Source organism: Suricata suricatta, chromosome 13 (genome assembly GCF_006229205.1).
Source record: "Suricata suricatta isolate VVHF042 chromosome 13, meerkat_22Aug2017_6uvM2_HiC, whole genome shotgun sequence".
Lineage (NCBI taxonomy): Eukaryota > Metazoa > Chordata > Mammalia > Carnivora > Herpestidae > Suricata > Suricata suricatta.
Window position 1 is genome coordinate 19,794,817 of NC_043712.1, and position 15,658 is coordinate 19,810,474.

Below are 15,658 nucleotides of genomic sequence, written 5' to 3' on the forward strand. Positions count from 1 at the left end.
AATTCCCTAAATGCAATTCAGTGAACTGATGTTATCTTTCAATTGAGATGAAATTCACAGAATAGAAAATCATTTCTAAACGGCCAATTCGGTGACATCTAGCGCATTCACTGTTGTGCGACTACCACTTCTATCTAGCTCCAAAACATTTTCATCACCCTGACACCAACCCCTGTACCCGTTAAGCAGTCATTCCCCATGTGTCCCTCCCTCCAATCCCCAGCAACCACTAATCTCTTGTTCTGCACTTCACAGCATTTGGCACCATGCCCTGTACCTCCCTGGGAAGTACTCACAATAGTTTAGTAGGTTGTGGGGTTTGTGGCCTGGGGGGGGGGGGAGTTAATTATTTTTTATTGAAATCACCTACAAAATGGTGCAGATAAATGTAGAGCTTGATGAATTTGCACAAACACATCCATGTAATTCACACTCAGTGAGCAACACGACTGGCACCCCAATAAGGCCCTTTGGTCTCCCTCCCAGTCACTGTCTTCCCCAATTGTGATCACTATCCTGACTTCTAACTGCACAAGTTAATTCTGCCTGGTTTGTACTTGGTATAAACGAAAGCATACAATGTGCATTCTTGTGTGACTCCTTTTGTGCAACACATTTAAGATGTGTTCACATTGTTGCATCCACACTACTCTTTATGGATCAGATGGAAAGATTAAGGTAAAAGTATTTTCAAATACTTGGGGTAGGGTAGAGGATGGGAACAGGTCTTCTCACCAAGAATAAGATGTGAGAAAGAGATTACACCAGACAGCAACATTCTTAAATTTTCCACTCTTTTTGGGCTCTTTGAGGTAAATAGTCCTAATCATATTAGTTATCAATAAACTCAGGGATGGAACAAGTGTCATGAAAGAAATGAACAGGGGATCTAAATGGGGTGGGGGGCACTAATTCCCTACATGACTTGAAGGAGCGTGACTAGTAGGCTTTGCAGAGAAAACCCAGTGTGACATGGGACAAATTCTTTAATCCCCGCAGAGACTGTCTTCCCAGTCTGTAAAACGAAGGTGGTAACACAATTGTCATCAAAATTAGGTAAATGAATGCATGGTACTGTTCCAGACTCTTAAATGCACAACAAAATATGATTTCATTGTCCCATCTCCCTTATTTGACCACAGATCAGAACTCTAGTAGCTGGAAACTACGCAGGTCGTATTTCCCTAGCATTAAGCCTCTCTGCCTATTTAACTTGGAATATAAAGAGGTATAAAACAGGTTTGAGAAATAAAATCTAAGAGGGAGAGTAAGTGTAATACAACTCACTGGCCTCCTCTACAAGTCAATGTCAGCTTTTCCATAATCCCTAATGCACCTTGATGAGGGCATCCCTTTGCTAGAGTTATTGATCTCCACCCCTACTTCACCCACCCAATCCTACCAGTTCACCTAAGTCCCATAAGCCACGTTGGTTCCCTCCTGCCCCTGCACATACTCTGCCCAAACGCAGTACAGACCTTTGATCAAATATGGCACTGTTCCCATGCCAGACTGGCCTGATCCCTGTATCAGACTTAGAGCTTTTCCGGAGTGCCCATGTCTTTTCACATCACATTTCTAAATCCATGGTATACAGCAGGCCCTGAGTAATTACCCTGGAATAAATTTTCCTCTGAAAACCTGGAATGTCGCCTGGTGCTGAACTCAACTTTAAAATACTCAGTCTGCAAAAATGGACGTAGCTATTGTGTTCGGCATTAAGGTGTTGTTTTAATGTCCTTGACATCCAATTATTCTTTCAACGATTAACCAGCGCCAAGTATGCGCTAGACTGATAAGAGGAGGCGGGTAAAGAGACCTCAGGGCTGTAACTACCTCCGAACCCGACTCTCAGGGATCCCTCTAGCACCGCCCCTACGTTCCCACAAAAGATCCGTCCGTCCTTCGGTTACCCAAGCTCTGGCCCCTAGAGGGAGGTGTGGGTGGAATGCAGACCCTCCAGCCCTTCCGCACACCTGATTGGCCAGGACTCAACGAGCGTGGGCGGGGCCAAGGCCGGGGCTGAGTAGCCCCGGGCCAAGGGTCCGCAGGGGGCGTGGCCTTAACGCTGATTGGAGCGGACTGCAAGGGGGGAGCTGCTTCCGGGTGAGCCGTCCCGCCCCACGTGGGCCCCGCGAGTCTAAAAAGCGAGCTACGGCGGTGGCTGGAGCAGCAGCTCGGAGCCCTTGGGGAACCAGGTGAGTGGGGACCGGACTCCGGGAGACGGCGGACTTGGAGGTGGGGGCTGTGGTACCAAGAGTCCCTTGTCCCCAGGCCCAGATGTGCTGTGCGCCTAAAGCACTGGCGGTGCAGCAGGGGACAGAGTCCTTGTGGAGCCCTTGTTTAGACTTAGATTGCCCTACCGTACCCAGGATTGGGTTCTCCGCGGGGATGCAGCCCATGGGCTCCGGGCTACGCTTCTCCTCTCTGGGGTCCACTCCCTTGGAGACCCTTGGGGCATTGTCTATCAGTGCAGAGCCTGAGGTGCCTCGAAGGATGGAGCAGGAAAGGAAGTGGAAACAACAATCGCTTTGTGCTAGATTTATACATAAGTCACATCCATTGGCCAGTTAAATCTACAACAGCCCGTTGAGGTCGGTTCAGGTCCCCATTTACCAGGTAGGAAATGAGATCACACAGCTGGAAAGCGACAGAACTAGGATTTGAACCTATGTCTATAGACTCCAAATCTCACATGCTTAACCATTAGGCTGTTAACTGTAGCCAAGTCCAGAGTCAACGTTCTGCCTCCTCCCACGTTCCCTCCTACTTCATAGAGTTCTTCACAACCCCAACTCTGCTGGTAAGCAGCTTTGAAATCTGTACTTAAAGTAGCAAGGGCTAATGGTGGGCACTGGGAACTGGGCTGCTGGAGACCTGAATTCTAGCCCCAGATCTGCCATTGACCCCTTGCAGGATCTTGAGCCAGTGTCTACCTTTCTCTGAGCCCAGTTCACCATTATTTCAGTGACGTAATCAACAAGCTTTAAGGGGCCTCCTAGCCAAGATACTCTAGGAAGTCTGTGGAACTGGCCGAGTCTTGTTGTAGCTCCAAATAGCTAAGCCCAGAAGAGGCTGGGCTCTTCAAAGCCCTAGGTCAAGGCCTGGGTCTCATGCTTCTCTTTAATCCCTGTATCCAGCACTGGGGCAGGCCCAGGGTAGATATTCAGGAAATGCTGGTTAGTTGGTCCCTTTTCAGAATTGCCTGACAGCCGCTGTCCTGGGCCCTTCTGGGGCTTTGGATTTCTCAGCCCTGGCCACCTTCTACTTAGTTGGCCCTCCTGACTGCCTCCTCCCCAACTAAGGGCAGAGCCTGCCAGAGCTGGCAGCAGTCTCCCAACCCTCTGCACCAAGAGCACAGCCTCTGAAATCCTCAGCAGAGCATAACATGGGAAATTCAGGCCTTGCAGCTGCTGACCCCCCCACCCCCCGCACAGCCCCCCACCACCAGCTCTCAGGTCCCAACTTAGTTACTTAAGGAAGGAAATACCTTCATAATCAGTCTGCAGAACTACCTCTTGCATGAAGCCATCCTTGACTCCCAGAGACACAGGCGCCTCCCGGGGATAATATCTAGTCCACCCTCTACCCTAGTGTCTGAGATCTCTCAGAAGACCCTGTGGCCACACAGGTTTGAGGGCAAGTTCTCCCTTCTGGGTGTGGTGGGGAAGGCACAGTGGTGCTGACTGGAGATCTGCTTCCTGCTCCATTCTGCTCTGAATGATGATAAAAATAGCTACATGTTTACTGGGCTGCTACCTGGGGCCAGGCACGTACCTAACTATCCCTAATCTAGTTTTGCAGTTTTGCAAGTTTGATAGTATCAGGCTCATTTTATAGATTGTGAAATGAAGGCCGTGAAAGGCCAGCAACCTTCCTCCAAAATCATCCAGACAGCACAGACCTGTGACCCTGAAACAGGGTTCTTTCTACACCACCCTATGCTGCTTTCCCGCTAAGCTAACGTGCTCTAATGTGGGTGAGCATCGGTGCTCGGTCCCATGGCCACTGGCCGTTGTCTTTGAGGTGTCACAAGACTTAAGCTGTGGCTTGCAGGCTCCCTTGATTTGGAGGAAGTGCCCTCCTGAGTGTGTGGAAATCTCGCAGTCTTGAGGGACTTTTTGCAAAGCAAAACCTTGGCTTGGATTTGGCTCTGCACATGGGCAGCTCTTTCTCTTCCACAAATATTTATAAAGTGCCTATTGTAACAATGACAGTGTGGTATAGATAACAGGGCACTGGACTAGAAGACTGGAGACTCATGGTCAAGCCCAGCTCTGTACCTGATTCACCGTGTGATGTCATACAAACCTGTCACCTCTCTGCACCTCATTTTCCACATCAGAATATAAGAGATGAACAGGACCAGTGATTCTCAACTTCTTAGTTTTCTCAGCACCAACACTCGGGTCTCAAGTCTCTCTCTAACCCTAAAATTAAAGAAACAGAGACAGGGCCACCTGGGTGGCTCAGATCGTTAAGCAGCTGACTCTTGATTTTGGCTCAGGTCATGATCTCAGATTCGTGAGATCGACCCCCCGTGTTGGGCTCTGTGCTGTCAGCATGGAGCCTGCTTGGGATTCTCTCTCTCTGCTTGTCTCCAGCTTGTGCTCCTGTGCGCGCTCACTCTCTCTGCCAAAATAAACATTTAAAAAAAAAAAAGAGGAAGAAGAAGCAGACGCAAATGGTAGGACTGCAGTGAGATCTCCTCCTCTCAGCCCTCTCCCCCTTCCTCCACTCCCCCCCCACCCCAGCCTCCTTTTGGTAGAACTTGGGCTGCAAAGCTCCTGGCAGCCCTCCTGTGCTGCTTCAGATAAGAAGGTATTTGCTGGCCCAGCCTTCTAGAGTGGACGGGGAGTTGAGGTCAGTGGAATGTAGCTTTGGGTTCCAGAAGCCAGGGTCCTGCTACAAAGGTTGTTCTCTAGGAAGTGAATCAGAGGTGTGGGCTCCAAACAAGTCACTTAACGTCTCCGAGCCTCCGTTTCCTTACCATTGAATGTTGGAAGAGCCTCCGCGATTAGATAAGATCTCTGCAAAGCTAGCCAGTCCAGTGCCCAGCACACAGATTACAGTCAGTATATTTTTCTCTCGTGTAGCCTCCATCTCTCCAACCCACAAGGCAAAGATAATAGAGGCAGAGAGATGCCTGTTGAGTCAAGTGTCCATCAGTATTGTGGGGTATGGTAAATAAGACCCTGCACTCACTGTCTAGAACAGATTCAAATTCTGGCCCAGTTACTAACGCGCTGCGCGCCATCTTAGGCAAAGGACTTAACCTCTCTGAGCTGAGCTAACCCCCTAGCAGACCTGACAGCAAAGTCTTGCACAAAACGGGCACTTAGTATTTTGCATCTGCTGAATGACTGATTGCTCATTTGGGGGCTGGGACCTTGCTGGGGAGGCCTCACTCACCTCTGTGTCCAATGATGTGGGTGGCCATGGGGTGTGGTCATAGGGCGGGTCCTTGTGTCGCTCCTGATAACCCTAGCCCTGCCCTGGAGGAGAATTGGATAAAATGGGCCCCTGAGCTTGTTGGGAGGGAGCTCAAAGGACCTGCGAGAAAGGCATCATCAGTGTCCTTGAGGACCCCCCCCCCCATCGCCAATCCCCGCCTGGGAATTGACACACCAGACTCCTGGCCCTACTGTTTTAGCCTCTTCCTTCGCCGCGTGTAACCTGGGGGAAGTCCTTGCCCTTCCCTGGGCCTTGAGGTCCCATTCATACAGGGGGAGACTAGAGGCTCTTGCCTCCCCTACCTGGCTACTGAGTATTGTCCCAGGCACCTCCGAAGGCTCAGCTGCCCGCCACCCTATTCTTGCCTTGTCCCTGCCTCCGTTGCCCTCGGGGTCACATAGCTCAGAGCATCTGTCCCAAGAGACTGCCTCTTGGCTGCCTTCCAGTGGCCCTTCCCTTTCCTCCTATCTACCCCCACGGTCTCTGTGCTCCTCTGCTCAGCCTGCCAGAATTATCTTCCCAAAGCCAGGCTTTGACCCGGCTAGTCCTACCTCCCCCCACCCAGCCCTACCCGTGATCTTCCCAGTCCTCAGTCTGGCCTCCCTTTGTCCCCTCCCTAGCACACACATCCTCCATCGCCTCCTCGGCCCTCAGAACAGCTGTTCCTCCTTTGCCCCTCACTTCCCTTCCTGAGGGAACATTCTCCCCTTTCCCTCTGCCGAGCTGAACCCACTCATCCCGAAACACCCAAGTTTAAGTCCCCGTCTTCCAACAAGCTCCTTCCAACCTCCAAACTTGTATTGGAACTTCTGGTACACTTATGGCGGTTCCTCTCTGAGATGCAGGTCCATCGGCCCTACCCCTGGACCATAGTGCCACCTTGATGAGAAATCGTGTGTGCAAGTGCCCAGCGTGGCCTGCCATGTAGTAGATGCTCAGGAAACAAATGGTGATGCCCCAGCTTCCTTCTGTCTTACGCCGCTTGTTTGGCATTAGGGCATATTGTCCTATACTTCATGTGGTTAAATATTTACTGTGCGGCAGAGTGCTGGGGGGGAGGGGGGAGAGCAGAAATGAACTCACTGTGGACCATGCCCTGCAGAAGCGCTGTCTGCCGGAATGACAGAAGTTACATCCACAAAGGGCTGTTACATAAGAGAGATTAGGCTCTGGGCGAGAGAGGCTTCAGTGGGAGAGCAAAGGAGGGGGCGCCTGGTAGGATTTGGGGGTGAGGAAGGTGTGGAGAGAACACAAACCCTCTAGGTAAAGGGGAGAGGGTCAGCAGAGCCAGAAATAGCCAAGGCCAAGTGTGGCTTGTTCCTGGGAAGCAGCAGGAGGCTCTCAGGCTGGAAAAGCCCACTTCCGGGGTCACTCTACAAGAGTTCTGTCTACCAGTCTGTCTGTCTGTCTTTCAGGTGCTACTTAATCCTCTTAGCGTGTGCTGCACCTGACCAGAAGTCTCTGTACCCAGGTGTCAATGGTGCTTTTCTCTAGAGGTAGAATTACAGGAGATTTTTCTCTTTTTTGCTTATCTAAAATTTCTGCCAAGCACAGGAACGTTTTTCATGGAATAAACAAAGTCTAAATGTTGGCCAGGTCAGTGCTTCTCATCCTCACTTCCAACCCATCACTGAGTGAATTTCTTTGGGTAAAATACAATAAAATAAAATTGAGTTGCTAGAGAAATGTTATTTTATTTAATTTTTAATGTTTATTTATTATTGAGATGGAAACAAAGCATGAGTGGAGGAGGGGCAGAGATAGAATCTGAAGTAGATTCCAGGCTCCAACTGGAGCTGTCAGCACAGAGCCTGACACGGGGCTTGAACCCACGAACCGTGAGATCATGACCTGAGGTGAAGTCAGACGCTTAACCGACTGAGCCACCCAGGCACCCCGAGACCATATAAAATACAAGTCCAAATCTTACATTCTTTGATTCCAGTAGCCAGGAGAGTATCCAAAAGGCCCACTTCCCTCTCTCTACTCACCTGGCCACAGAGCAGCTGGCACTGGTGAACCACATCGGAGGTGCACCGGCCAGAACGCACGGAAGCAGGAATCCGAAAGCACTCGGTGGGGGGGGGGGGGGGCGCATCTCCTGGGGCCAGGGACCATGTCTACGTACCTCCTGTTGTCCCCCAGAACCGAGTACACGGCAGACCCCTCAGGAACCCTCTGTCACAACCAGCTGGCTGCCTGCTGCTGCGCCCGCCATGCAGCCCCAGTCGGCTCTGCACAGCGGCTACTTCCACCCGCTGCTCCGCACCTGGCAGACGGCCGCCACCACGCTCAGCGCCTCCAACCTCATCTACCCCATCTTTGTCACGTGAGTCCCAGGAATGGTCCGGGTCTCTGGGGGGTGTGTGTGTGTGTGTGTGTGTGTGTGTGTGTGTGTGGGTGTGTATGAAAGAGATGGAGAGACTGTGAGTGGCTTAGGGACAAGTTTTAGGAACCAAACCAACCTTGGAAAGAACTGTCTTCCCACGTGGACAAATAAGAACCTTGGCCCACCATCCTGAACTTCTACAGTAAGACCGAGGCCGGGAAGTCATTCCGTAGATTGTAAAGAGCTGTGTCCCTGCAAGAGGTAGCAGCCATGATTATTAATAAGAGCACCGGCTGGCATTTATTGAGTGCTTACTGTGCACCGGGTGCTACGCTAAGCACCTGCACGTATTACCTCATTCAGTCCTGGCAGTGAGGAAGGAATGGCTGTTATCCCCTAGACTGTCATCTCCACCAGGGCAGGATTTGTGTCTGTTTTGTTCACTTTGTATCTCCAGAGAGTGAACAGTACCTGGCACATAATAAAGGCTCGATATTCGTTGAATGAATGAACGCATCCACCCAAATACAGTTGAAGGGCCTGGGGCTCAAAGAGAGATGTACAAGTTGGCCAAGGTCGCCCAGCCAGGAAGTGGCTGGGAGGGCAGGTGAGGGCCCCTCTGCCTTTAGAGTCCAAGTTCTTAGCTATTTGAGTCCTTCCTGTGATCATGGTTCTTTTAGTCCAGTCGCTTCTGTCGTCACTGTCACTCTTCCGTTGTCGCTGTTACTATTTCAGGCCCTGGGCTTGGCCAGGCAGGGGACCAGACACTGGAGCCCAGCCTTCTCCCACCATCCCCACTTCCATACTCCTGCCCACCTCCCCGTCATCCCTCCCAGTCCCTCCCTTGCCGCTGGCCCTTCTCACAGCCCCCAGTCCATAGCCCACCCCCTACTCTTGCAGGGACGTTCCTGATGACGTACAGCCCATCGCCAGCCTCCCAGGAGTGGCCAGGTAGGAGACGTGGTGGGGAGGGCCAGGGGAGGATGGGGGGCGAGAGTACCCGGGTAGAGGTGCCAGGGAGCAGACCCAGGGGGTAGAGATGTGGAGAAGCTCACGTCGGCTCAGTAGAGGGAAGGGTTTTCGCAGGGCCCGAGTTATTCTACAACAGAAGAGGCAGTCTCCCATCCAAGTGCTAACCAGGCTCGACCCTGCTTAGCTTCCTAGATCAGACGAGATCAGGCGCATTCAGGGTGGTATGGCCGTAGACGAGGCAGTCTCATAAAGGGACGAGCGACCCATTCATCACCAGGGATGTCAACAGCAGAGTCTACTGCAGGGGAGAGCTGAACTGCAAATGGGAGCTTCGAGAGAACTCGGAGGGGCCTTCCAGAGCTAAATTTCCTAGCTCTGCTTCTGCGGGCCTCTGTTTTCCTGTCTGTTTGATGGGTGCATTCCCACCCCTCCCTGTACTGTGGGGCTTGAGCCATGCAACTTGGCTCTTAACAGACAGGTGAGGGGGCCCCTTGCTGGGGACCCACCTCATTTCAGCCCCTTCGCCCCGCCCTACGCAGATATGGTGTGAACCGGCTGGAAGAGATGCTGAAGCCACTGGTGGAAGAGGGCCTGCGCTGCGTCCTGATCTTTGGAGTCCCCAGCAGAGTCCCCAAGGTAGAGAATTGGAAGCGGAGTTGGAGGGGCGGGGAAGGGAGGGAGGCGTGAGGGTGAGCTGTGGTCCCACACTGACCACACCCTCAGTACCACCTTGTGCTGGCCCTGGGACGAGGGTGAGTGGACACGGCCCCCACCAAATGATAGCACCCATGTAGGGACAGGAAGCCGAGTAGGGCTGTGACACCCTGACCGGGCAGGTCAAGGGCCCTGCGCAAAATGGGCAGTCCTCACCACGTCCCACAGAGCTGTGTGCTTTGTGAGGTCTGGCCTGCCTTTGGAGGGCTTCAGGTCGCAGACTTACCGCTCTGTCCTGCCCTGGCCACTAGGACGAGCGTGGCTCTGCAGCCGACTCTGAGGACTCCCCGGCCATCGAGGCGATCCGCTTGTTGCGCAAGACGTTCCCCAGCCTCCTGGTGGCCTGTGATGTCTGCCTGTGTCCCTACACCTCTCACGGCCACTGTGGTGAGCTCCCCCCTCTGCTGCCCTAGTCCTCCTTCAGGTGGGGTGGGCCAGGGACCCAGAACCTCCCCCAAACTCGGCCGTGTGTCCTGCAGGGCTCCTGGGCAAGAACGGTGCATTCCAGGCTGAGGAGAGCCGCCAGCGGCTGGCAGAAGTAGCGCTGGCCTATGCCAAGGCAGGTGAGTGAGCCCCCAGCAGAGATGAGCAGCCCCAGGTCAGGGAGGTGGCGGAGTGGGTACGGGGGTCCCCGAGTTCTCAAGGCCACCCTCTGCCCCTCAGGATGTCATGTGGTAGCCCCATCGGACATGATGGACGGACGTGTGGAAGCCATCAAGGAGGCCCTGATGGCACATGGACTTGGCAACAGGGTAGGGTGGGGAGTGTGACACGGGGCATGGGGAGGGTGCGGAGATAGCCTGGACCAGCCCTGTCTGCACACGTGCTAAGAATCACAGAAGTGAGGGGCACCCGGGTGGCTCAGTCGGCCATCCGACTCTTGATTTCAGCTCGAGTCATGATCTCACAGTTTGTGGGTTCAAGCCCCACGTCAGGCTCTGTGCTGAAAGCCTGCTTGGGATTCTCTCTCTCTGTCCCTCTCTCTCCCTCTCTCTGTCTCTCAAAAAAAAATAAATAAATAAACAAAAAACTTTGAAAACAAAAAGAATCATGGAAGTGAAAACAGCGCTGGACTAGGCCTTTGGGATCCATCTCAACCCCTGCCCCTCACCGGGGGAAACCAAGGCCCAGAGCATTAATGGGACTAGGCGCAGGCACTCTACTTCCCAGCCTACATCCGTTCTCTCCCTATCACTTCACCCTGGGACATCTGGAAAGGGCTACCTGAGCCTCGCCCCCTTCTTTCCCCCTGTAGGTGTCAGTGATGAGCTATAGCGCCAAATTTGCCTCCTGTTTCTATGGACCTTTCCGGTGAGTGGGGATCGGCAGGGGCCCGCTGGCAAGCCCCTGACCTGTTAGCCCAGAGCTGAGCCCACCCTGCTGCCTCTGCTTCCCAGGGACGCGGCCCAGTCAAGCCCGGCTTTCGGAGATCGCCGCTGCTACCAGCTGCCGCCGGGGGCACGGGGCCTGGCACTCCGAGCAGTGGTGAGTGACCAGAGCTCGCGCCTAGCCCAGCCCCCTCCCTGCTCATCTCCCGGGCACTACCCACACTGTGCTTCACCCCGCAGGCTCGGGATGTGCGGGAAGGAGCCGACATGCTCATGGTAAAGCCAGGAATGCCCTACCTGGACATCGTGCGGGAGGTGAAGGACAAGGTGAGCAGACCGAGCAGAGACAAGCAGGGGTTCGGAGAGACGAGGGAGTTTGTCCACAGGCTCTGGGACCTCAGACCAAGAGGCTGCAGACCCTGAGTCCGGAGCACTCTGCCCCTGGACAGGAATCCTGCCACATCCATGCCCCGGAACCCCCACGGGCATCGGCCCCAGGGCTCACAGGAGCCTTGGAGTAGCTGTGCTTTCACAGTTCGAGCATGGGCCAGGCCTGGGGCACCTGGTGGCTCAGTTGGTTAAACATTGACTCTTGATTTGGGCTCAAGTCGTGATCTCACGGTCATGGGATCGAGCCCCTTGTCGGGCTCCGCGCTGGCAAGGAGCGGGCTTGGGATTCTCTCTCCCCCTCTCTCTCTCTCCCTGCCCTCCCTCCCTCTTCTCTCTCGCTCAAACAAAGATACAAACATTATTTTTAAAAAAAAAATGGGCCAGGCTGCCAGCCCCAGTGACACAGGACATGGGGTTCGAGATGCTCACAGGTCGGGCAGGGAGGAAGGGACATTCCCAGAGGCACCTGGCCACTCCACCTCAATCTGTGTGCCCACTGCTGCTTGTCCTCAGCACCCTGAGCTCCCTCTTGCTGTGTACCACGTTTCTGGAGAGTTCGCCATGCTGTGGCACGGAGCCCGGGCCGGGGCGTTTGATCTCAAGGCTGCTGTCCTGGAGGCCATGACCGCCTTCCGCCGCGCAGGTAAACAGGCCGGGCCGGGCCCTAGGACTGATGGGCACTTTGCCCAGACAGGGAAATAAAGTCAGGAGACAGCCTAGTGCATCATGCCAGGAAAGACCAGTGATGTCTAGAAACAAGGTGAGGAGAGGACGTGGGATTGCCGAACAGGACATGGAACGGTGAAGGAAGCATTTTGGTTTTGAGACCTCAGCCAAGCCGCTTCTGTGAACTTCAGTGTCCTGTCTATAACCTGGGGATAAAAAGTACCAGATGCATGCTTGTCAGGAGGATTAAATGAGATGATATGTATAGTCGGCAAATGCCTACCACTCCATAAACAGAACGGGTTTGGTTAGTGTGCACCCTGCATGGGAAGTGCGCTCACAACTTACTTACTTCTCCCACTGTGCGTGTCACCCGTTGGCAAACGGAGGCCCAGTAAGAGATGACTTGCCCGGGGTCACACAGCATGCAGAGCCTTAACTGACCGGCTCCATCTTGTTGTGTGACGCCCACGGGCCGTGCCTCCTGGCCGGAGTGGCCTCCCCCACCCTGGGCCTCATCTCCCAGAGCTGATGCCCGGCCTCTCCCCACTTCCTGCCTCTGTCCCCCGACAGGTGCCGACATCATCATCACCTACTACACGCCTCAGCTGCTGCAGTGGCTGAAGGAGGAGTGATGGAGACGGTGCACAGGACCCCAGACCTAGAACTTTTAGAAGGTCCCGGGGCCTGGGAGAAGTGAAAACCAAAGTAAATGCTGCTTTAGAACTGTGCCCGCGAGCTCTTCCTCCTCTCGTGCTGGGAGGTGCCCGGCAGCCCTCTATGCTTGCTGCCAGCATGCCAGAGCCCACCGCTCAGGCCATCCCAGGCTTCCCCCCTTCCCCTGGGTCACCCCTGAGGCCCTCCACCACCGCTGCCACCTCCTCCTTCAGCTTGAAAACCACCAGGAGTCAAGGGCAGGGCCCGGGAGAGGGGCTTGGAGCATTAGGGGAAGAGGAGGGCAGTTGCATCTTGGAGCATGAGAAGCTCTGGAAAGCCCAAGGCTTCTGGGCCCTGGGACAGAGGCCTGGATTGGCATCTTCGGGTTTAGAGTTGAGATTTGCCACGATTCCTCCATAAGGTGCCTCCCCTCCCGGGCCTGTGTCTCCAGGCTGCCTGTGATCGTCTGCTCTGAGCCGTATGAATCCCTGGAGAAGAGTTACTTGTTCACGAGCAGAAACGCTGCCTGAAGATCGAAATTCAGAAGCAAAGAGAGAGAGCTCCTGCCTGTTCAAGACACCACCACCAAAAAAGCTTTTCTGTCGAGAGAATTTTTTAGAACATCTCCTTGGTGCCCAGACACAGTGCTGGGTCCTGGGGACATAGCAGGACAGACCTCAGCCGGTCTGTGTGTGTGAAATCTATGCAGGGACAATGGGGAGACAGACAAGAATGAGAAAACAAAGCAGTTACAAGTCGTAACAAGTGCTTTGAAGGAAAGAAAGAGTCAGACACTGAGAACAAGAGACCATGCATGTCTCTCGAGAGGGTGGTCGAGAAGCCCTTCCTGAGGCCGAGGGACAAGAAGGGATCCTTCCAGAGAGCAGGAGCGAGTGCACCAGAAGCTGCAAGAAGTGTGCAAAGGTCCTGCGGTGGGAGGGGCTTGGCAGGGTCCCCGGGAGCAGGGTGCGGAAGAGGAGGGTAACTGACCAGACTGGAGGTTGGAAAGGTAGGCCCTGCACCTTGTAAGAAGCTTGGTCTTACTCCACATTTGATAGAAAGCTGTCCGAAGAATCCTAACAGGAAATTCTGTTGTGTTCCACTTTCCCACATTCTATTGCCGGGAAAAAATGGAAGCTTGAGAAAGGTTGGTTGGGAGGCTCTTGCAGACCCCAGAGAGCACTGACCGTGGCCTGAACCACAGTGTTGGCAGCAGAGAGAGAAGGAGGAGATGTCTTCAGGATACATTTTGTAGGCTGAATTAGCAGATTTTGCCTAAGCTTTTTAAGTCTAGGGAACGAGAAGAAATAAGGGTGCCCTCACGGGTTTCTGGCTTGGGTGCCTGGCCGTGTGCTTTGATTCTTACGAGACTCACAACATAATGCTCCTCTTAGTAAAGGTTAAGGCCCAGCTGAAGAGGGGCCCTTTTGTAAGTCTACTGCCCAACTGCAAAGTGACAAGGAATCCCGAATCTAGGGCCAATGCAAGTTCGATTCAGACCTTAAAGCAGTACAATCCATTTTAAGCAGTACAATTATAGACTCCTAGCAGCTCCTGTAGACAGACCAGTCTCCTCTGACTCTTGGTGGTCTGCCCCAGAGCCGCGACTGACGTCACTGAGGACCTGACCTCACCCTGTCCTCGGCATTTGGGGAGGTGGCCAGCCTAAACCAGGGCTTGAAGAGTCATAACGCTTCACCTTCCAAGGAGTCAGAGCCCGGAACTCCCACCCAGAGGCCTGAAGCTCTGATTGGAGATGAGCCACTGATGAGCCTCACGGTTCTGACCAGACCAGAAGCTTTGGCCATGTTAGCCGCTGGGCTTCTTGTCTCCTGACCCCTGAGCTCATTTCCGATGCATATGAAAGGGAACATTCTTCAGGACCATCTCAGACTCCTCATTGCCAAGCTAATAATGAGGCCTGGTTCTTTTTGGCACAGAGGGACAGCGGGAGGACCTCGCCCTTTAGGTAAAAACTCCACAATAGGCAAATCACTCTGTATATGTCCTCAGAAGTAAACGTTAAGTGGAATGATGATGAGGGTCTCTGTGAGGAGAACCAGGAGGTAGATGTGTGACGTGGTGACAGGTGCTGTGAAGGTCACCAGGACCTGAGTTTGAAGGGTCAGAAAACAATTCCCTGAGACACTGACATTTAACCCTTGACCTGAAGGATGAACAACTAAGCTAAGAGCATTCCAGGCAGAAGGAACTCTGCGTCTAGAATGAGCTAGAACACAAAGCAGGTGTGGCTGGAGCACAGTGAAGGACGAAGGAAGAGATGGCTTGAACTGAGTAGAGCAAGACCAGGGCCAAACCATGCAGGGGTCAAAAGCCATGTGTATAAGGAAGATGGAGAGCCTTTCCAGACTATTCCAAGAGAAAGGAAAGCCATCTGAAGGATTTTAAGCAGGGGAACGACTCGCTCTGATTTTCCACTTTATGAAAACATTTGACAGCAGTGGCAAAGCGCAGAAGAAGATTTGCAGCCTGGATTGGAGTGGGGACAGAGGGGATGAGGAGGGGAATGGATTTAGGAGGTAGAAACTCATGGGAAGGATAAACTTGGCTTGAGCTCCTGATGGCTGATGGGCCATTTGCTAAGATGGGAAAGCTTGGGAGAGAGGGTAGACGGGGAGTCCTAAATCTAGCTTGGGTTTGCAGCAGGGGAGCTGTATCTAGAGAGCCTATGGCTCACCCAGCATCGCTCAAGTTGTGGCCAAACTGGGTCTAGAACCCCATCACTGAAGACATTTCTGGTTAGAGCTAAAATTTGAACCCACAGAGCTCAACTCCAAGGCCTCTACCCTTAACGACTGTGCACACCATCTCCTAGTGAACAGCCAAATTAGGGATCGAACATGATCCTGTTATAACGGGGTACCCCAAGGGCAGAGTTGCCTTCAGGCATCATGGTCTATGTGAAGTGGTGCCCTGTGAAGTCCGGGTTTGTCATCATAAGCCAGCCTAGTATCTGCTCCAGCCCCCCTGTTTTATGGCCAGACAGGCAAGCTGAAAGGGTTTTTCCCCTGGTCCTGGGGAATCTGGTTCCTCCACAGTCCAGCCTCCTGCTGCATGTTCAGCTCTTGCTGGTGGTAATTTTACCCTTGTGCAGAAAGAACTCCCCTTTCATAATTGGCAAGGCATA

The 15,658-nt window shown here is 53.3% G+C and overlaps 1 protein-coding gene across 1 annotated transcript; it reads left to right on the forward strand.

The window, feature by feature from the left end:
- Positions 1–2,114: 2,114 nt before the first annotated feature.
- ALAD (aminolevulinate dehydratase) lies at positions 2,115–12,584 on the forward strand. Its single transcript, XM_029920555.1, has 12 exons — positions 2,115–2,198; positions 7,600–7,783; positions 8,684–8,734; positions 9,295–9,391; positions 9,721–9,856; positions 9,949–10,032; positions 10,133–10,221; positions 10,725–10,780; positions 10,867–10,954; positions 11,038–11,124; positions 11,701–11,830; positions 12,427–12,584. Exons 2-12 carry the CDS (start codon positions 7,671–7,673, stop codon positions 12,486–12,488), a joined length of 993 nt encoding a protein of 330 aa, XP_029776415.1. The 5' UTR covers positions 2,115–2,198; positions 7,600–7,670; the 3' UTR covers positions 12,489–12,584.
- Positions 12,585–15,658: the final 3,074 nt, after the last annotated feature.

Coding starts and splice junctions, on each gene's coding strand:
- ALAD (XM_029920555.1), top strand. CDS start 7,671: ATGCAGCCCCAGTCGGCTCTGCACAGCGGCTACTTCCACCCGCTGCTC. Junction 10,781..10,866: donor TGTTTCTATGGACCTTTCCG/GTGAGTGGGGAT, acceptor TCTGCTTCCCAG/GGACGCGGCCCAGTCAAGCC. Junction 11,831..12,426: donor GACCGCCTTCCGCCGCGCAG/GTAAACAGGCCG, acceptor GTCCCCCGACAG/GTGCCGACATCATCATCACC.